At 42.0% G+C, this 23832-nt stretch overlaps 1 protein-coding gene across 1 annotated transcript in view; it reads right to left on the bottom strand.

The window, feature by feature from the left end:
- Positions 1–3608: 3608 nt before the first annotated feature.
- LOC128694638 (uncharacterized) overlaps positions 3609–23832 on the bottom strand; it is an 86928-nt gene continuing 66704 nt past the window's right edge. Inside the window, exons 3-4 of the mRNA XM_070095891.1 lie at positions 15515–15632; positions 3609–6251 (exon numbers count right to left, since the gene is read on the bottom strand). Coding sequence (XP_069951992.1) covers positions 6063–6251; positions 15515–15632 — 307 coding nt within the window. The 3' untranslated portion in view covers positions 3609–6062. The remainder of the gene's footprint in view (positions 6252–15514; positions 15633–23832) is intronic.

The following is a 23832-nucleotide window of genomic DNA, read 5'->3' as shown; positions in this document are numbered from 1 at the left end:
TCTTTTCACGAAATGTGGTTGATGAGACACGATTATCGGAAGTGGTGGTTGATGACACTAGAGGAAAGTAACATCACCAGGAGTGGTGGTTGATGACACTAGAGGAAAGTAACATCACCAGGAGTGGTGGTTGATGACACTAGAGGAAAGTAACATCACCAGGAGTGGTAGTTGATGACACTAGAGGAAAGTAACATCACCAGGAGTGGTGGTTGATGACACTAGAGGAAAGTACTAGAGGAAAGTAACGTCACCAGGAGTGGTGGTTGATGACACTAGAGGAAAGTAACATCACCAGGAGTGGTAGTTGATGACACTAGAGGAAAGTAACTTCACCAGGAGTGGTGGTTGATGACACTAGAGGAAAGTAACTTCACCAGGAGTGGTGGTTGATGACACTAGAGGAAAGTAACATCACCAGGAGTGGTGGTTGATGACACTAGAGGAAAGTAACTTCACCAGGAGTGGTGGTTGATGACACTAGAGGAAAGTAACATCACCAGGAGTGGTGGTTGATGACACTAGAGGAAAGTAACATCACCAGGAGTGGTGGTTGATGACACTAGAGGAAAGTAACATCACCAGGAGTGGTGGTTGATGACACTAGAGGAAAGTAACTTCACCAGGAGTGGTGGTTGATGACACTAGAGGAAAGTAACTTCACCAGGAGTGGTGGTTGATGACACTAGAGGAAAGTAACATCACCAGGAGTGGTGGTTGATGACACTAGAGGAAAGTAACATCACCAGGAGTGGTGGTTGATGACACTAGAGGAAGGTAACATCACCAGGAGTGGTGGTTGATGACACTAGAGGAAAGTAACATCACCAGGAGTGGTGGTTGATGACACTATAGGAAAGTAACTTCACCAGGAGTGGTGGTTGATGACACTAGAGGAAAGTAACTTCACCAGGAGTGGTGGTTGATGACACTAGAGGAAAGTAACTTCACCAGGAGTGGTGGTTGATGACACTAGAGGAAAGTAACATCACCAGGAGTGGTGGTTGATGACACTAGAGGAAAGTAACATCACCAGGAGTGGTGGTTGATGACACTAGAGGAAAGTAACATCACCAGGAGTGGTGGTTGATGACACTAGAGGAAAGTAACTTCACCAGGAGTGGTGGTTGATGACACTAGAGGAAAGTAACTTCACCAGGAGTGGTGGTTGATGACACTAGAGGAAAGTAACATCACCAGGAGTGGTGGTTGATGACACTAGAGGAAAGTAACTTCACCAGGAGTGGTGGTTGATGACACTAGAGGAAAGTAACTTCACCAGGAGTGGTGGTTGATGACACTAGAGGAAGGTAACGTCACCAGGAGTGGTGGTTGATGACACTAGAGGAAGGTAACGTCACCAGGAGTGGTGGTTGACGGTGTTCACATTGATGTGACGGTGTTCACATTGATGTGACGATGTTCACAGTAATGTGACGGTGTTCACATTGATGTGACGGTGTTCACAGTAATGTGGTGTTAACATTGATGTGACGGTGTTCACAGTAATGTGACGGTGTTCACATTGATGTGACGGTGTTCACAGTAATGTGACGGTGTTCACAGTAATGTGACGGTGTTCACATTGATGTGACGGTGTTCACAGTAATGTGACGGTGTTCACATTGATGTGACGGTGTTCACAGTAATGTGGTGTTAACATTGATGTGACGGTGTTCACATTGATGTGACGGTGTTCACATTGATGTGACGGTGTTCACAGTAATGTGACGGTGTTCACAGTAATGTGACGGTGTTCACAGTAATGTGACGGTGTTCACAGTAATGTGACGGTGTTCACAGTAATGTGACGGTGTTCACAGTAATGTGACGGTGTTCACAGTAATGTGACGGTGTTCACAGTAATGTGGTGTTAACATTGATGTGACGGTGTTCACAGTAATGTGGTGTTAACATTGATGTGACGGTGTTCACAGTAATGTGGTGTTAACATTGATGTGACGGTGTTCACAGTAATGTGGTGTTAACATTGATGTGACGGTGTTCACAGTAATGTGGTGTTAACATTGATGTGACGGTGTTCACAGTAATGTGGTGTTAACATTGATGTTGAGGTTACTAAAACATTCAACATTACAGTTTCATTTTTATTTCCATATGATTTATTTTTATACATACAAAATACGTAGTAAGGGATTCTTTTGCTGGTGTCTACACAAACTTAATGTGTTTGTCTCTATACAATTCCAAACTTAATGTGTTTGTCTCTACACAATTCCAAAATATATGTGTTTGTCTCTACACAATTCCAAAATTAATGTGTTTGTCTCTACACAATTCCAAAATTAATGTGTTTGTCTCTACACAATTCCAAAATTAATGTGTTTGTCTCTACACAATTCCAAAATTAATGTGTTTGTCTCTACACAATTCCAAAAGTAATGTGTTTGTCTCTACACAATTCCAAAATTAATGTGTTTGTCTCTACACAATTCCAAAATTAATGTGTTTGTCTCTACACAATTCCAAAATTAATGTGTTTGTCTCTACACAATTCCAAAATTAATGTGTTTGTCTCTACACAATTCCAAAATTAATGTGTTTGTCTCTACACAATTCCAAAATTAATGTGTTTGTCTCTACACAATTCCAAAATTAATGTGTTTGTCTCTACACAATTCCAAAATTAATGTGTTTGTCTCTACACAATTCCAAAATTAATGTGTTTGTCTCTACACAATTCCAAAATTAATGTGTTTGTCTCTACACAATTCCAAAATTAATGTGTTTGTCTCTACACAATTCCAAAATTAATGTGTTTGTCTCTACACAATTCCAAAATTAATGTGTTTGTCTCTACACAATTCCAAAATTAATGTGTTTGTCTCTACACAATTCCAAAATTAATGTGTTTGTCTCTACACAATTCCAAAATTAATGTGTTTGTCTCTACACAATTCCAAACTTAATGTGTTTGTCTCTACACAATTCCAAAATTAATGTGTTTGTCTCTACACAATTCCAAAATTAATGTGTTTGTCTCTACACAATTCCAAAATTAATGTGTTTGTCTCTACACAATTCCAAAATTAATGTGTTTGTCTCTACACAATTCCAAACTTAATGTGTTTGTCTCTACACAATTCCAAAAGTAATGTGTTTGTCTCTACACAATTCCAAAATTAATGTGTTTGTCTCTACACAATTCCAAAATTAATGTGTTTGTCTCTACACAATTCCAAACTTAATGTGTTTGTCTCTACACAATTCCAAAAGTAATGTTTTTGTCTCTACACAATTCCAAACTTAATGTGTTTGTCTCTACACAATTCCAAAAGTAATGTGTTTGTCTCTACACAATTCCAAACTTAATGTGTTTGTCTCTACACAATTCCAAACTTAATGTGTTTGTCTCTACACAATTCCAAACTTAATGTGTTTGTCTCTACACAATTCCAAAAGTAATGTGTTTGTCTCTACACAATTCCAAACTTAATGTGTTTGTCTCTACACAATTCCAAAAGTAATGTGTTTGTCTCTACACAATTCCAAACTTAATGTGTTTGTCTCTACACAATTCCAAACTTGTTCATATTATTTGCTCAGCTGTAAGAAAATCTTTGTTCATAAAATGTATAATTTAGCCGGTGTGTGTGTGTGTGTGTGTGTGTGTGTGTGTGTGTGTGTGTGTGTGTGTGTGTGTGTGTGTGTGTGTGTGTGTGTGTCAGTTTATTCATAACTCTGTATTCTTTTTTTTTATATTGTGTAATCGTCACATTCCTTACTCTTTGTCCTGATATTTTGTAAGTTTTACAAACACTGTTACTTGCGTTTGATATTTCGTGAGTATTACATTTCCTGATATTATCTAACAGGATCAAGATTATTCCTGATTCTGTCTAACAGGTTCAAGATTACTTCTGATTCTGTCTAATAGGATCAAGATTACTTCTGATTCTGTCTAACAGGATCAAGATTACTTCTGATTCTGTCTAACAGGATCAAGATTACTTCTGATTCTGTTTAACAGGATCAAGATTACTTCTTATTCTGTCTAACAGGATCAAGATTACTTCTGATTCTGTCTAATAGGATCAAGATTACTTCTGATTCTGTCTAACAGGAACAAGATTACTTCTGATTCTAACAGGATCAATATTACTTCTGATGCTGTCTAACAGGATCAAGATTACTTCTGATTATGTCTAACGGGATCAAGATTACTTCTGATACTTTCTAACAGGATCAAGATTACTTCTGATACTATCTAACAGGATCAAGATTACTTCTGATGCTATTTAACAGGGTCAAGATTACTTCTGATTCTGTCTAACAGGATCAAGATTACTTCTGATACTATCTAACAGGATCAAGATTACTTTTGATACTATCTAACAGGATCAAGATTACTTCCGATTCTGTCTAGCAGGATCAAGATTACTTCTGATACTATCTAACAGGATCAAGATTACTTCTGATACTATCTAACAAGATCTAGATTACTTCTGATACTAACTAACAGGATCAAGATTACTTCTGATACTATCTAACAGGATCAAGATTACTTCTGATACTATCTAACAGGATCAAGATTACTTCCGATTCTGTCTAACAGGGTCAAGATTACTTCCGATTCTGTCTAACAGGGTCAAGATTACTTCTGATACTATCTAACAGGATCAAGATTACTTTTGATACTATCTAACAGGATCAAGATTACTTCCGATTCTGTCTAACAGGAGCAAGATTACTTCCGATTCTGTCTAACAGGGTCAAGATTACTTCTGATACTATCTAACAGGATCAAGATTACTTTTGATACTATCTAACAGGATCAAGATTACTTCCGATTCTGTCTAACAGGAGCAAGATTACTTCCGATTCTGTCTAACAGGAGCAAGATTACTTCCGATTCTGTCTAACAGGATCAAGATTACTTCTGATACTATCTAACAGGATCAAGATTACTTCTGATACTATCTAACAGGATCAAGATTACTTCCGATTCTGTCTAACAGAAGCAAGATTACTTCCGATTCTGTCTAACAGGAGCAAGATTACTTCCGAGTCTGTCTAACAGGGTCAAGATTACTTCTGATACTATCTAACAGGATCAAGATTACTTCTGATACTATCTAACAGGATCAAGATTACTTCCGATTCTGTCTAACAGAAGCAAGATTACTTCCGATTCTGTCTAACAGGAGCAAGATTACTTCCGAGTCTGTCTAACAGGGTCAAGATTACTTCTGATACTATCTAACAGGATCAAGATTACTTCTGATACTATCTAACAGGATCAAGATTACTTCCGATTCTGTCTAACAGGATCAAGATTACTTCTGATACTCCTCCATTGGATATACAGTTACACAGAACACAGCTAGTTTAACACAGCTAGTTTAACACAGCTAGTTTAACACAGCTAGTTTAACACAGTTTAACACAGCATTTAAAACATTTTGCTGTGTACGTCCCACCTCCATTTCCTCGGATCAAGTTCATTCAAAGCTGAATGTGGGACTCCATGGAATAACTTCTACTAGAAATCTCAGAATATAAGCACATGCACTTACAAATAATAAGTACTTGCACTTACAAAAAAAGTACTTGCACTTACAAAATATAAGTACTTGCACTTATAAAATATAAGTACTTGCACTTATAAAATATAAGTACATGCACTTACAAAATATAAGCACATGCACTTACAAAAAGGTAATTGACTTAACCTACGAGTGCGTTGATATGCACTTACCTACACACAGATACTTAAAGTTGAGGTTCATGGATACTCGTGGTCCTCAGAAATAATTTAGGTTGTGGTTTGTGGATACTATTGGTGGTCCTCCCCAGCGATGGTCTACTAGTTATGTATAGAGCTTTTCACATCCTTAGTATCTTGGCTGCTGACACTCCTGGTAGAGTATTTACATTGGTGTTACACCTGCGTGTGATGTGACACACGCAGGTGTTAGTATTCTAGCTGCTGGCACTCCTGGTTAAGTGTTTACATTGGTGTTATACCTGCATGTGATGTGTCACACACAGTTGTTAGTATCCTGGGTGCTGGCACTCCTGGTTGAGTGCTTACAGAGGTGCTACACCTGGGTGGCTGAAGGTTCAGGTTGTGGGTGGTGGTCGGCCAGTGCTGGCTTGGCGATGCCAGTGTTGGGTGAGTACGTGAGGATATGACGGCGACCGGATGTTGAGGTGCCTCTGTTGGCCCTCCTCCTGAGTCCCCCCCCTACTAGCACCAGCAACAGTGCCACATAGAACACCACCACTGCCTGTAACAACAACAGTAATGCCTTTATTATTACCCTGCTCCAGCATAGCTTCTTCTTATAAATATATAACCTTACGTATTGTCGAATTAAACCTGATTTTATTAGTGACAAAGTTATACTTATCTAAGGGACAATTTAATCTCAACAAAATGCTTCGTACCCAGGTCTTTCTAAAAAAAAATGGCTGGAAAATGAAGGCTTAAGAGCTGAGTTAGAACGGGTAGAATTATAAACAATAAACAGATGGGTTCAGTGTTATTGCTGTAGCAGCATAGTGTGTGCTGCAAGGTATAACTCACACCATTATAAACAGACATTAATAAATGCAAGTGCGACACCACAGTCTGTGGTGAGAGTTACTACTGTAAAATAAAAGGACACAAGTGCAACTGATCGCTGTTTCGAATACAATTAAACAAAACAACGGCAGCTTCACCATCTCCGAAGTCTTAGCAAGAATCCTCCTGAAAACAGTAAACCCTGCCATCACATAGTCTCTCCTGTTATACTACACAAAGCACATTACAGAGAGTGAACACTGAAAAAAACCTGCCTCTTTCCAGTCTATATTTGTCCAACCTATTTTTATGTTACCCAAGTAATAGCTTTTATATCCTTTTACTCATGTACGAATTAATTGCTCTTCCATATTGTATTATTTTTGTTACTACTACTACTACTACTACTACTACTACCACTACCACTAGTGAACATCGAAATGTTACCTCACTAGTATTACACCTCACTCTGAGCCTTTATATACCCTCTGTGTCCATGTATTGTTTGTAATGGCTTGATAAAGCTCCTGGAGAGCGAAACGTTGCCACAATAAATGTCACATTAGTTGCACTTGTGTCCTTTTACTTTACATATTGTCGGTAATTCTACCAACTTTATTACAACGAGAGTTACTACTACTTTCAAGACCACCTCAGCAATGTACCGGTGTACCACGTCTGGTCACATGTCAACAAAGTTAAGTGTAGTAGTAGAGAAGAGTTGAACGCATGTCAACCAGTTATTTTATTAATACAGTAGACCTATTGAAATGAAATGATGATAAACCTGGGATTAATAACGACTAATACATACATGCGTACAGAGATATTTCTATGAACTATACATACATATCTGCATGTTGCATACATACGAAGATACCTACATGATGCATACATATAAAGATACCTGCATGAAGGATACATACAAAAACACTTGCATGATACATGGATACCCACAGATGTTCGCCGGTATTAGTTTGTCTGCCTCAGAATGACGAAATTTTCAACAATACTGATCATTCTCACATTGCTTTAAATTTAGCCTTCAACTAAATAATATTTATCCTATTGTCTATTTCATTCAGTTATTTTGATTTTGCTCCAGATATAATAATTTTTTCCCGAAGGAAGTTTTTAAGCGGAAATTGAGTCACTTCCATCTTATAGTGCCTATTCAGGAACTTTGAAATATATTTGTAGGCCTACGGGGGTGCTAGCAATTGGTTGTCGAATCGACATCTGGAACGAATTAAATTCGACAACCGAGTTCCTCTGTGTATGTGTGCCAGGCTTGTTGAGCTGACAGTCACGAAGGAAGTGTGGCGTCAGGTTAGACTGTGAGAGAAGACGAACTCTAGGAATAAGTAAAATATACCAAGAACCATGGTTGTCAACATAAATATTATCCATATTAATCAAATAACTTTTGTTCTCGCATAACCTGAAAACTTGTGAAGTCACGGAAGTTGGTTCATTGTTGGTGTGGAGCAAAGTTCACCATACAAGACACACTTGTGTTGGTGGCGTCAGTGTAAGTCATCTTTAAAGGTGTGAGGCGACAGAATGACGCTGAAACGCTGTCAGCGGGTTATTAACCTCGCAGTGCGGGTTATTAACCTCGCAGTGCGGGTTATTAACCTCGCAGTGCGGGTTATTAACCTCGCAGTGCGGGTTATTAACCTCGCAGTGCGGGTTATTAACCTCCAGTAAAACCAAGCATTGTGGTTTATTTCCGTTGGAATCGTTAAGTATCTACTAGCATAATGCTAGCCAAAATAGTCTACTAGCTCCTGGCTTTCTATCTACTGCTATCTATCTACTACTTTCTTTCTACTGCTACATCTACTGCGAGACGGAGACTTGCGTCAACGTCTCGCCTCACTAACTACAGTAGAAGCAGTTCCTGGGACAGTGAAGGTTATCACTACCATCACATCAAAATATTACCAGTATAAATACTATACTGATGCGTGTAAAGGGTAGCGCCCTCGTCTCACAACCCAGCCACCCGAGCACTATCCTGGTATGGGCTAGATATAGGCAATTCTCCTGTCACTTGTCACTTTTCACCTAGCAGTAAATTGATGCTAAAAGCTGGTCGACTGTCTTTCCCGAGAAGTAGACTAGGGACTCCTGTGTAAAATAGGAAGCCACACTACGTGGATTGTGCCCATAAATCTACCAGTGGTGTTCGTTTAAATTATATTTGCAGTCTCCCATCACACCACTAACTCCATTAGTTGCTGCTGTTTATGAAGCGACAGGTGCGGGACAGAGGCAGAAACATCAAATGGATTGCATATCCAAGTGAGACTGATACCTAGGGGTTAGTACCTGCCTGGCTGCTGACTCACTTGCTGGACCTGTCCACTAACACCTGCTCATCCAACGCAATATCATTTGTTTCGAGGAATTCTTGTACTGTTGGAGAGCACTGACGGGAATTCACGTTTATCCAGCTTGACGAGAATGTCAGTTATTCTTTTTTATCATTAGTTTGACTTTAACTTGTGTGTTAAACGCTGTAGCGCTGACATCTATGAGACTTTCAGTTCATTTATAGCCAAAAAATATTTTCTAGTTCTGATAAATTTTGTAACCAGTGCTCTGAATTTCAGGCAAGAAAACAAGTACAACAGATTGTCCACAAATAATTGGTGAATTTCACATCTCTGTTCAAATAGCCTTGTCATGACTTTGCCAGGTGACAAGAGCGCACTTCAGTGTGCAAGAGAACTGTATCATGTTCGCTGCTCGTTTTGTTGCAGAGTTGCAAAATTCCCTGAATTTAGGGGGCGAGCTTTGAAGTTTACTATTTTTTTTTTTATCGAACCATTAGGCACTGACATAAGCTTATTTTGCACTTTTTAGCAGCAAGAGCCTCTATGTGAACTCTTCAGTAAACCCAGGACACTGTATTGCTAATTCTTTGTTTCTCTATGACTGACATGGCTGTATGAGTACGTGTTTCTACAGTACGCCCAGCCGACGCCATTAACTCTCATGGATGCAACAAGGGACCAACAAAACACAAAACTCATAAACTGTAACTTTAAATAAGTAACGAACATAAACCAAAAGATTGGCCAGATTTGCAACATCCGAGATCTCGCAAATCTACAGTGAGAAAGAATTCGCTGTCTTTGATACGACTGACCAGTGGACAGGGAATGTTTTCTGACATTCTTTAAGTGGAGCGAGTTATTGCATTGTTGGAACCAAGTATTGTATTTAAATTTTCTTTCTTTTTCTCTTCCACAAACATGTAGTTTACCAGGTCTTTTGAAAATGGCAAACATACAGTAAATACTCGATCATCATGTGTAGTATTCCTTTTTTTTTTTAGTTAGTGTACCTAACAAGGTGTGACGCTCGTAGTGTGTCTTTGCCAAACACACTGTCTGAATGTGAATCCAGTATTCTAGTTTACACAGTTCTTCCAGTTAGCATTTGAAAAACTCATTTGCCTTATCTTTTAAGTTTTATGTTTAGTTTGTAGGCCTTTAGACAGGTGTTAGTTACAACCTCACACTACCAACTACACGTACCATGTATAACCCAGACCAATATATCCTTTGTTATACTTGCCTCTTTTAATTGTCTTCTCACTTCCCTCGGTGATGACCCATTCACTCAGTAAGTCTACATGATGTTCTTTCTCATCTTTACTCTGTCCCTCCGTTCCTCCCGTGTCCTTGTTCCTCCGTATCCCTCCCTCTTCCTTCGAGTTCCTCTGTTCCTCTCGCGTCCCTCTGTTCCTCAGTGTCCTTCACTTCCTCCGTGTTCCTCCCGTGTCTCTCTCGTCCTCCGTGTCCCTTCGTTCCTTCGTGTCCCTCCGATTCACCTTGTTTCTTGGTTTCATTTTGTCCTTTCATATCCTTCTGTTCTGCTTCTCTCTGCTCTTCCGCTTGTTTCTGGTCCTCTTCGTTGTTAGCGTCGATGGCGATGTTAACCGCTTCTGAAGCAGATGATGGTCATGTTGGCCTCTTCTGCAGCAGCAGATGATGGTCATGTTGGCCTCTTCTGCAGCAGCAGATGATGGTCATGTTGGTCTCTTCTGCAGCAGCAGATGATGGCCATGTTGGTCTCTTCTGCAGCAGCATATGATGGTCATGTTGGCCTCTTCTGCAGCAGCAGATGATGGCTGTGTTGGTCTCTTCTGCAGCAGCAGATGATAGCTGTGTTGGTCTCTTCTGCAGCAGCAGATGATGGCTGTGTTCGTCTCTTCTGCAGCAGCAGATGATGGCTGTGTTGGTCTCTTCTGCAGCAGCAGATGATGGCTGTGCTGGTCTCTTCTGCAGCAGCAGATGATGGCTGTGTTGGTCTCTTCTGCAGCAGCAGATGATGGCTGTGTTGGTCTCTTCTGCAGCAGCAGATGATGGCTGTGTTGGTCTCTTCTGAAGCAGCAGATGATGGTCATATTGGTCTCTTCTGCAGCAGCAGATGATGACTGTGTTGGTCTCTTCTGCAGCAGCAGATGATGGCTGTGTTGGTCTCTTCTGCAGCAGCAGATGATGGTCATATTGGTCTCTTCTGCAGCAGCAGATGATGGCTGTGTTGGTCTCTTCTGCAGCAGCAGATGATGGTCATGTTGGTCTCTTCTGCAGCAGCAGATGATGGCTGTGTTGGTCTCTTCTGCAGCAGCAGATGATGGCTGTGTTGGTCTCTTCTGCAGCAGCAGATGATGGTCATGTTGGTCTCTTCTGCAGCAGCAGATGATGGCTGTGTTGGTCTCTTCTGCAGCAGCAGATGATGGCTGTGTTGGCCTCTTCTGCACAGCAGATGATGGCTGTGTTGGCCTCTTCTGCAGCAGCAGATGATGGCTGTATTGGTCTCTTCCGCAGCAGCAGATGATGGCTGTGTTGGTCTCTTCTGCAGCAGCAGATGATGGCTGTGTTGGCCTCTTCTGCACAGCAGATGATGGCTGTGTTGGTCTCTTCTGCAGCAGCAGATGATGGCTGTGTTGGTCTCTTCCGCAGCAGCAGATGATGGCTGTGTTGGTCTCTTCCGCAGCAGCAGATGATGGCTGTGTTGGTCTCTTCCGCAGCAGCAGATGATGGCTGTGTTGGTCTCTTCTTCAGCAGATGATGGCTGTGTTGGTCTCTTCCGCAGCAGCAGATGATGGCTGTGTTGGCCTCTTCTTCAGCAGATGATGGCTGTGTTGGTCTCTTCCGCAGCAGCAGATGATGGCTGTGTTGGCCTCTTCTTCAGCAGATGATGGCTGTGTTGGTCTCTTCCGCAGCAGCAGATGATGGCTGTGTTGGCCTCTTCTTCAGCAGATGATGGCTGTGTTGGTCTCTTCCGCAGCAGCAGATGATGGCTGTGTTGGCCTCTTCTTCAGCAGATGATGGCTGTGTTGGTCTCTTCTGCAGCAGCAGATGATGGCTGTGTTGGCCTCTTCTTCAGCAGATGATGGCTGTGTTGGTCTCTTCTGCAGCAGCAGATGATGGCTGTGTTGGCCTCTTCTTCAGCAGATGATGGCTGTGTTGGTCTCTTCCGCAGCAGCAGATGATGGCTGTGTTGGCCTCTTCTTCAGCAGATGATGGCTGTGTTGGTCTCTTCTGCAGCAGCAGATGATGGCTGTGTTGGCCTCTTCTTCAGCAGATGATGGCTGTGTTGGTCTCTTCTGCAGCAGCAGATGATGGCTGTGTTGGTCTCTTCTGCAGCAGCAGATGATGGCTGTGTTGGTCTCTTCTGCAGCAGCAGATGGCGAGGCTGTAGATTGCCTTTCACGGTTTTTTTTTTCTCTAACTAGTTTCCCTGTGTTGAACCCGGTGTCCATGTCATGTATGAGAACGTGTTTTAAACAACAGTTATCCTGTGTTTTTATCAATACATGTGGAGAGTTTTCATTTATGTTTCTGTATTCCAGCTACTTTGTAATCAGTACAAAAGAAGGGAACTAACAGTTCCCTTGCTCACATGTGAAAGCACAAGATAACACAACACAAACACAGAGACGGTTAACCGACGTCCTCCTCCTTGTTCACCTAACTGAACGTCTCTAGTGTAGCAGTTATCACTTTATTAGACAGTTTTTCAGTATATTCCAACTGACTGGCTTGTCTTATGTTCCAGTTGACTGACTGACTTGTCTTATGTTCCAGTTGACTGACTGGCTTGTCTTATATTCCAGTTGACTGACTGGCTTGTCTTATGTTCCAGTTGACTGACTGGCTTGTCTTATGTTCCAGTTGACTGACTGGCTTGTCTTATATTCCAGTTGACTGACTGGCTTGTCTTATGTTCCAGTTGACTGACTGGCTTGTCTTATGTTCCAGTTGACTGACTGGCTTGTCTTATGTTCCAGTTGACTGACTGGCTTGTCTTATGTTCCAGTTGACTGACTGGCTTGTCTTATGTTCCAGTTGACTGACTGGCTTGCCTTATGTTCCAGTTGACTGACTGGCTTGTCTTATATTCTAGTTGACTGACTGGCTTGTCTTATGTTCCAGTTGACTGACTGGCTTGTCTTATGTTCCAGTTGACTGACTGGCTTGTCTTATGTTCCAGTTGACTGACTGGCTTGTCTTATGTTCTAGTTGACTGACTGGCTTGTCTTATGTTCCAGTTGACTGACTGGCTTGTCTTATGTTCTAGTTGACTGACTGGCTTGTCTTATGTTCCAGTTGACTGACTGGCTTGTCTTATATTCTAGTTGACTGACTGGCTTGTCTTATGTTCCAGTTGACTGACTGGCTTGTCTTATGTTCCAGTTGACTGACTGGCTTGTCTTATGTTCCAGTTGACTGACTGGCTTGTCTTATGTTCTAGTTGACTGACTGGCTTGTCTTATGTTCCAGTTGACTGACTGGCTTGTCTTATGTTCTAGTTGACTGACTGGCTTGTCTTATGTTCCAGTTGACTGACTGGCTTGTCTTATGTTCCAGTTGACTGACTGGCTTGTCTTATGTTCCAGATGACTGACTGACTCGTCTTATGTTCCAGTTGACTGACTGGCTTGTCTTATGTTCCAGTTGACTGACTGGCTTGTCTTATGTTCCAGTTGACTGACTGGCTTGTCTTGTGTTCCAGTTGACTGACTGGCTTGTCTTATGTTCCACTTGACTGACTGACTTGTCTTATGCTCCAGTTGACTGACTGGCTTGTCTTATGTTCCAGTTGACTGACTGGCTTGTCTTATGTCCGGCTGACTGACTGGCTTGTCTTATGTCCGGCTGACTGACTGGCTTGTCTTATGTCCGGCTGACTGACTGACTGACTTGTCTTATGCTCCAGTGACTGACGGCTGACTGTGACTGGCTTGTCTTATGTCCGGCTGACTGACTGGCTTGTCTTATGTCCGGCTGACTGACTGGCTTGTCTTATGTCCGGCTGACTGACTGGCTTGTCTTATGTCCGGCTGACTGACTGGCTTGTCTTATGTCCGGCTGACTGACTGGCTTGTCTTATGTCCGGCTGACTGACTGGCTTGTCTTATGTCCGGCTGACTGACTGGCTTGTCTTATGTCCGGCTGACTGTCTGGCTTGTCTTATGTCCGGCTGACTGACTGGCTTGTCTTATGTCCGGCTGACTTGTTTAACAACACATAACGAGAGGAAAACAAAGGAGGTCAAATATTTTCACTCGGTCAGCCAAGATCTGAGTCTCACTGACTTTTGTTCAGTTTTCTTTCCATTTCGTCCAGTGGCTTGTGTATGGGAACAGTGAATGATAGCAATTCCAAAATGAGTGTTTGATGTATTTCTGAAAGTTATCTGTACATCACTGTAGCGTATTAAGTTTATTTAAAATAAAGAGTAGAGATATGTTGAAGCCGTTTGAAATTTGATTAAAAAGGATGTACTAGAGGGAGGTACATACTTACCGTGACCGCCTAGAGGGAGGTACATACTTACCGTGACCGCCTAGAGGGAGGTACATACTTACCGTGACCGCCTAGAGGGAGGTACATACTTACCGTGACCGCCTAGAGGGAGGTACATACTTACCGTGACCGCCTAGAGGGAGGTACATACTTACCGTGACCGCCTAGAGGGAGGTACATACTTACCGTGACCGCCGATAGGGAGGTACATACTTACCGTGACCGCCTAGAGGGAGGTACATACTTACCGTGACCGCCTAGAGGGAGGTACATACTTACCGTGACCGCCTAGAGGGAGGTACATACTTACCGTGACCGCCTAGAGGGAGGTACATACTTACCGTGACCGCCTAGAGGGAGGTACATACTTACCGTGACCGCCTAGAGGGAGGTACATACTTACCGTGACCGCCTAGAGGGAGGTACATACTTACCGTGACCGCCTAGAGGGAGGTACATACTTACCGTGACCGCCTAGAGGGAGGTACATACTTACCGTGACCGCCTAGAGGGAGGTACATACTTACCGTGACCGCCTAGAGGGAGGTACATACTTACCGTACATACTTACCGTGACCGCCTAGAGGGAGGTACATACTTACCGGGACCGCCTAGAGGGAGGTACATACTTACCGTGACCGCCTAGAGGGAGGTACATACTTACCGTGACCGCCTAGAGGGAGGTACATGCTTACCGTGACCGCCTAGGGCCCTAGAGGGAGGTACATACTTACCGTGACCGCCTAGAGGGAGGTACATACTTACCGTGACCGCCTAGAGGGAGGTACATACTTACCGTGACCGCCTAGAGGGAGCCTAGAGGGAGGTACATACTTACCGTGACCGCCTAGAGGGAGGTACATGCTTACCGTGACCGCCTAGGGCCCTAGAGGGAGGTACATACTTACCGTGACCGCCTAGAGGGAGGTACATACTTACCGTGACCGCCTAGAGGGAGGTACATACTTACCGTGACCGCCTAGAGGGAGGTACATACTTACCGTGACCGCCTAGAGGGAGGTACTGACAGTGACCTAGAGGGAGGTACTGACAGTGACCTAGAGAGAGGTACTGACAGTGACCTAGAGGGAGGTACTGACAGTGACCTAGAGACAGACAGTAAGAATGGCCTCTAGAGAGGAAGGTAGACACTTACCGTGACATAAAGAGCGGTACCTCGAGCCTGCTCAGGCTGGGCAGAGTGAGGCAGCTGGTGCAGAAGGTCACGGTAGCTGGACACAGTCAGGTGGGTCGGACAGCCTGCAACTCGCCCTCTGCAACATCAGCACACGGTCAACATAGCGTAACCTAATAAAACACTCTGCAACACCAGCACGTAGTCAACAAATTGTATTTCAATACAAACACTTTGCAACACCAACAGAGAGTCAACAGAGCGCGCCTTAACACACTCGCGGAAGTTGTAACATAGACGTCTTGAGAATAATACATATTTTTTGTTAAGTTTAAAACAACTTGAGCAGGATTATGAAAGACAGACTTTCTCCTGCGCTTCGTAATCTGCATATTTCGTCGTTAAAATACCGTCTTCAGGATGGAGGAAGGTGACTTGATGTGTTGTTTCTAAGAGAACACTTTGGTGTGTTGCTTGTAAGATATCTAGATGGGGATATGCTAAATATCACCTAGGTGAGGGTATCCTAGATAATCTCATCTAGGTGAGGATACCCTAGGTGATCTCACTTAGGTGAGGATACCCTAGGTGATCACACCTAGGTGAGGATACCCTAGGTGATCACACCTAGGTGAGGATACCCTAGGTGATCACACCTAGGTGAGGATACCCTAGGTGATCACACCTAGGTGAGGATACCCTAGGTGATCACACCTAGGTGAGGATACCCTAGGTGATCACACCTAGGTGAGGATACCCTAGGTGATCACACCTAGGTGAGGATACCCTAGGTGATCACACCTAGGTGAAGATACCCTAGGCGATCACACCTAGGTGAGGATACCCTAGGTGATCACACCTAGGTGAGGATACCCTAGGCGATCACACCTAGGTGAGGATACCCTAGGCGATCACACCTAGGTGAGGATACCCTAGGCGATCACACCTAGGTGAGGATACCCTAGGCGATCACACCTAGGTGAGGATACCCTAGGTGATCACACCTAGGTGAGGATACCCTAGGTGATCACACCTAGGTGAGGATACCCTAGGTGATCACACCTAGGTGAGGATACCCTAGGTGATCACACCTAGGTGAGGATACCCTAGGTGATCACACCTAGGTGAGGATACCCTAGGTGATCACACCTAGGTGAGGATACCCTAGGTGATCACACCTAGGTGAGGATACCCTAGGTGATCACACCTAGGTGAGGATACCCTAGGCGATCACACCTAGGTGAGGATACCCTAGGCGATCACACCTAGGTGAGGATACCCTAGGCGATCACACCTAGGTGAGGATACCCTAGGCGATCACACCTAGGTGAGGATACCCTAGGTGATCACACCTAGGTGAGGATACCCTAGGTGATCACACCTAGGTGAGGATACCCTAGGTGATCACACCTAGGTGAGGATACCCTAGGTGATCACACCTAGGTGAGGATACCCTAGGTGATCACACCTAGGTGAGGATACCCTAGGTGATCACACCTAGGTGAGGATAGTTACACAAAACAGTTAGTTTTACCTCATCATTGCAGGTGGGAAAGACTTGCAACTTCTCAGGATATTTACTGATATACGATCAACGTTTCGGTGACAGATCAATCCCATCTTCAGGATTCATTTTTGGAATGTGATTTTAACAACACACAATATGCAAAGCTTAACTGAACTAACCGATGTGCGAGGTGTTCAGATGTCCGGTACTGAACACGGTGGTTACTGTCTGAGGAAGGTTACGGTAACGTACCAAACACTTCAGTTAGTCTTTCATTACTAAGGTATGAAAACAACAGTGTAGTGGAACACACGTAAACACAACCTTCAGTTTACAACTTTCATCATGGTTTACTGCTGTTTGGTTCTATTTATATTGACGTGTTATGAATTATTATTTTTTATTGTAACTCTCCTCAGAGAGTAACTACCTTATTCTACATAGGCACTTTATTTGCTAGTTTAATTAAGAATTTGTATATTGTAAACCATATTGTTAAATCATGTTCCAGAAATGAATCCTGTTAATAGTGATTAACTTGCTAGTGAAATGTTGATTGTATGTACATGTACTTTGTGTGTGTGTATATATATATATATATATATATATATATATATATATATATATATATATATATATATATATATATATATATATATATATATATATATATATGTATGTATATATATATATATATTTTTTTATTTTTTTATTGTCACACCGGCCGATTCCCACCAAGGCAGGGTGGCCCGAAAAAGAAAAACTTTCACCATCATTCACTCCATCACTGTCTTGCCAGAAGGGTGCTTTACACTACAGTTTTTAAACTGCAACATTAACACCCCTCCTTCAGAGTGCAGGCACTGTACTTCCCATCTCCAGGACTCAAGTCCGGCCTGCCGGTTTCCCTGAATCCCTTCATAAATGTTACTTTGCTCACACTCCAACAGCACGTCAAGTATTAAAAACCATTTGTCTCCATTCACTCCTATCAAACACGCTCAAGCATGCCTGCTGGAAGTCCAAGCCCCTCGCACACAAAACCTCCTTTACCCCCTCCCTCCAACCCTTCCTAGGCCGACCCCTACCCCGCCTTCCTTCCACTACAGACTGATACACTCTTGAAGTCATTCTGTTTCGCTCCATTCTCTCTACATGTCCGAACCACCTCAACAACCCTTCCTCAGCCCTCTGGACAACAGTTTTGGTAATCAGTTTGGTAATCAGTTTTGGAAATCATCATGTATTGAGTGTCGGTTGTCTGTAAAGGAACATTACAAGAAAATGCCTTTGATCATATCTTACAGAAAACAGCTATTCCTCCATTTCCAATCTATAATTTGCTGCATGACACATGACCTTTCAACAAGTTCAAGGTCAGATACGAGAAAAACTTATCTTTAAAACGATCATGATATATATATATATATATATATATATATATATATATATATATATATATATATATATATATATATATATATATATATATATATATATATATATTCGGTTGGATACGACCGGTTTGTTGAAAGATATATATATATATATATATATATATATATATATATATATATATATATATATATATATATATATATATATATATATCATGATCGTTTTAAAGATAAGTTTTTCTCGTATCTGACCTTGAACTTGTTGAAAGGTCATGTGTCATGCAGCAAATTATAGATTGGAAATGGAGGAATAGCTGTTTTCTGTAAGATATGATCAAAGGCATTTTCTTGTAATGTTCCTTTACAGACAACCGACACTCAATACATGGTGATTTCTGTCATTGGCCAACACAATACATTAAATAAAAAAGTGCTCCTTTTTGCCGTTGGCCGATCCTATGGTCACTTTCTGGAACACTTATTGCTTTATTATCCACTTATTGAAGAATATAGATATAGACAGTATAATAACCTATGTGATATGTCAAGGTATCTTATTAATGAAAATAAGATACCAGACATATTATGCAAATTTTCTAAATTTGCTTGTAACAGATTAAGTCAATCGTAGATGTAAGTCCAGATGTTCTCCTGTTGGGGCCTAAATCCTAGGCTTCTTGTGTATCCATATGTTCTTGTGCTACCCTCCACAGGATGGATATCGGATGCACAATAAACTAGTCATTTAGGGGGCAAAATCTAATCTCAGAGAATTAAGTATATATTTTGCAACGATCATTAAAAAAATATTTTTTTAGATTATGTCACCCTAATTGACATATATAATGACCACTGCATCAGAATGAACTGAGGAGTGATCATTGGATCTTTTCTAGGGATTACAGAGTCTGCAACCTTCGACATATTGAAGATTGCTACTTAATCCACCAAATCTTCGCTAAGTGGTATTTCATTGGTGATCGTACGCAACGTGCACAATGGATTGTCAACACCACTAAGAGTCCCCGGTCAGATTTATAGTTCCACAAAACAACAACAGAATGATTGAAGGCTGAGAGCGGCTTCTACCACCAGCACCACATTCAGAGGTCTCACTAGTGACAAACCAAAAAGCCTTGTTGATACCTGGGCTGGGGTGTATGTTATGCCACCTGGGACAACGTTGTGATGCACTTTACTTGGGAGAAACAGCCAGGGATTTTGACGCTTGTGCTAGTGAAGTCAATCAGACTGTCCTACTGATAATATCAACAATGCCTGTGTCCTGTATTAGGTTAGGTGAGGTTTGTCAGGAACCAGGACAAGTGTTTCCTGACGCGGGAATTATTCATATGATGACCCGCAGCTGGAGCTTTTGGTCATTTGATCGAGGCCTTCCAATGGCTTACCGGTCCACCCCCTTTAAAAATTAATGTTATAACCATTTTATAGGGGAATCTGTGTACTACCTAGGGATACCCACGACCATTTAATGAAATGGAGTGAGGCCAGACTCGTCTTAAAATAGGATCAATATAATCTTGTTAATGCAGTTGTGTAGAACACTGGGAGGTTTAGTATCTCTAAAGCTTTTTAGTAGCTGATCTTATTTAGCCAAGACACTGCCGTCAGGTCAAGTCAGGTTATTTCCAAGCGCTCCTTTCCCCTACACTACACCTCTCCTTTAGTCTGCTATATATTCCTGTTTTACCTAACTGTATTAGGGTTAAGAAAGTCCCAGGTGAGTCAAAACTATACTTCTACTAATAAAAATTATTCTATTAAAAGTATTTGAAAGAAATTCAAGGTAAGGTTAAAAAAAATATACAAGATGTACAAGACACCTGAGGTTTCCAGAGAACTGCGTGAGATGAACACCTGTCGCTCGGACGTTGAGAGGAACACCTGTCACTCAGGCGTGAGATCCTTCACTCTGGAGACTGATCTACACCTGTCACACTTCTCAAGCTGCATCAACCTTCATTGGAAGTGACCTTTCCCTGGTGGCTGCCATTCCAACAGCATACACGAGTATGACTGACAGGGTGACAGTCAAGCTGTCAGGTTATCATAGTTTAACTGATCTACTAACTGTTGCATCTAAGTCTCTCCCTTGAATGGACTAAGTGAGGATAGGTCTTTCTTTGGATGGACTAGGTGAGGATGACTCCCTCTTTGGATGGACTAAGTGAGGATGAGTCCCTCTTTGGATGGACTAGGTGAGGATAGGGCCCTCTTTGGATGGACTAGGTGAGGATGGGGCCCTCTTTGGATGGACTAGGTGAGGATGGGACCCTCTTTGGATGGACTATGTGGAGAAAATTTCTCCAGGAGCGGGTTATCAGCCCCTTTCAGCCCCTTCAGCCCCTTTCAGCCCTGAGGGGCCCAGCCCTCTCAGAAGGGGCAAATATCTTGTTTACTGCTACAGCGAGTAATTGATAGCAGATGCAGTATGAGTATGGGATGTGGTCAAGCGACCGCTGCTCCTTGCAGTCCAGTGTTGCAGAGTGTATTTTAATAAGAGACAGTACATCTCTTTACTTTAGCAGGACAATTAAGGAAAATCCTGCTCCCACTTTATTACCAAATTAAAGATAGTGGACATTGTTGTCTATGCTTAAGACAGCAAGATTTAAACATTCTGCTTTGCTTCATCGAGGAAGTGGCAAGGAAGCAAAAGTACTATGTCAGCTTTTCCTTTGTGCAAGGGGCAGTAACGGCGTGGGGTGCTGTGGCGTCTTCAGATTACTTTTGACTCTACTGAGAGTGACACTGACGCCAGGATAACCAACAAAGAACGATCTGTGCGTTAGTGTGAACAAAGTGTCTCATAAAACACAATAAACACTTAAGATAAGTGTGATCAGCTTCTTTAGTGATAAGATTGTGAACAATAAAGACAAATCTTGTTGAACATAGTGTACCAGTGTGCGTATTCCTAGACTATGGAAGACGTGGACATCCAAGGACACTTCAGCTTCTATCAAGTCACCGATACCTGTCGAAGGTGTGAAGAACACCATAGCTCAAGCTACAAGAGCAAGATAGGTTACGAATTTCTTGTAGTACGGGGGACTGCGCAGTTCTTGAGTCGCAAGGAGTTTGTAATCAACCTATAGTCGGCAGTGAGGTGCGGATTTTTGAGTCCAAACAAGTATGTAATTTGTCAGCAATCAGTGAATGAAATATGCTGACATAACACCCCCTAGGGGTAATTTATAATCTTACAAATTATAACTCTTTACAGCTTCTCAAGACCTCGTCTGCAGGGGCGGCTGTGCAGGCGATGAGCTGTCTTTCTAAGTTACGTACAAACTCTTTAAACTTAGCTGGTAATGCCATTTCTCAACAGACTAGGTGAGGATGAGTCCCTCTTTGGATGGACTAGGTGAGGATGGGGCCCTCTTTAGATGGACTAGGTGAGGATGGGGCCCTCTTTAGATGGACTAGGTGAGGATGGGGCCCTTTTTGCATGGACTAGTCAACGTTTGGTCGCTCACTGAGGGAACTAGGTGACGCTAGGTCCATCGTTGAACAGAGGTGTTGTCACCTTCTCTGACTGAGGTGTCAACTCAGTGTTTAACACATAAGATGTGCCTCTCTTGCCTCTTCCTCCTAATCCTCTTCCTGTGTGTAAGCACACGAGAGCACTCAGATTTTGTTTCCTAATTTCACCGTGGTATTTTTTTTTTATTGTCATGTAACAAGCTGTAAGGAGAGTTTTCCTCACCCAGTCATGAGCGAAACTTCGTCCCGTAAAGTTCTCTGTTATCTGGGAAAATAACATCAAACACATGGGCGAAACGTAGTCAATAAAGCATCGCATTATACTGCATTTGTGTCTGTTTTTACTAATGTTTCGCTGGGAACTTATATTTTCATTTATTTTTTATAGGAGAGTAAATCAGAGATTGATAAATGAGATACTTGTGCAACATTTGGGTATATTTATTCTGGAAACGTTTCGCCACACAGTGGCTTCTTTAGTCTAGAGCGTTGAGTTACCCACATGGGTTTAGCGCTTTGCATAAATTTAATAATGAAAAAGCACTCTCTTGCTATGTATTTGAAGTGCTCAAGCTCCAAGGACCGAAACGTCTTCAGTAAGTGAAGGCATTCGCGTGTGTTTCCTTTAAGCTGTCTTGCCATCTTCAGAAACGTGCCCAAAGTATTAAAAAAAAGGGGGTCAGACCTGAAGAGCTTAACGTTGCTTTAAGAGCACTGTCAACAAAATAACTTCGAGCAGTGCCAGAAACGGACTGACGAGTGTAGCGTGTTAATCACAGCAATTACGTCAAGGACCCAACGCTTTTCATCTTCACTCAGAATTAAAAGGCTTAATCAGGAGAGGCTCATCAACTCTTGATAAAATATTTAATTACTTTAAATTACTGTTTTTATCTATGTAAAAAAAGAATTATTCCCAGATTAGCATATATGTATATATATATATATATATATATATATATATATATATATATATATATATATATATATATATATATATATATATATATATATATATATATATATATATATATATATATATATATATATATATATATATATATGTATATATATATATATATATATATATGTGTGTGTGTGTGTGTGTGTGTGTGTGTGTGTGTGTGTGTGTGTGTGTGTGTGTGTGTATGTGTGTGTGTGTGTGTGTGTGTGTGTGTGTGTGTGTGTGTATGTGTGTGTGTGTGTGTGTGTGTGTATGTGTGTGTGTGTGTGTGTGTATGTGTGTGTGTGTGTGTGTACTCACCTAGTTGTGGTTGCAGGGGTCGAGTCATAGCTCCTGGCCCCTCCTCTTTACTGGCCGCTACTGGGTCACTCTTCCCGCACCATAAGCTTCATAAAACTTCTGCTTAAAGCTATGAATGAATCCTACCTTCACTACATCACTTCCCAACCTACTCCACTTCCTGACTACCCTGTGACTGAAGAAATACTTCCTAGGGGACGCCTTGTCGGAAAACGATTACTTGAAACTAGTAATGCCACCTCTTGTTGGTGTCACATGCCGTCTGCAGAAAGACGTCTCTGTTGCGGCTAGTGCTCTCACTAGAGTGTCTGTTGTTGTTCCTAGTGTTCCAGATGGTGATAACGTCCTACTTGTCAGTGATTCCTGCAAGGTCAAGGGTTTATTTGTTGAACCATCCTTACATGTTGTAAGAGACAGTAAGATCCATTTATTCCTTGCAAACACTTCTGGTCACAGTGTTCGTCTCAGAGCAAATACCAATCTCGTTGACCTGGTTCACTATCCTTACCCTGTTCAGGTACAGGATGACTTGCCACCTGACCAGAGGGTCGGTACTATTTCAACAGGGAACACCTCATCCACTTCACTGGATCAATCCATTCCACTAGTTGAGGAGAAAGACTTAGCTCCCACTGACTTCCCAGACGAGGTCAAGCGTTTGTTG

The sequence above is a fragment of the Cherax quadricarinatus genome, chromosome 51 (assembly GCF_038502225.1).
Source record: "Cherax quadricarinatus isolate ZL_2023a chromosome 51, ASM3850222v1, whole genome shotgun sequence".
Lineage (NCBI taxonomy): Eukaryota > Metazoa > Arthropoda > Malacostraca > Decapoda > Parastacidae > Cherax > Cherax quadricarinatus.
Note: the sequence above shows the minus strand (reverse complement) of the source record. Positions and strands in the feature narration are given on the sequence as shown.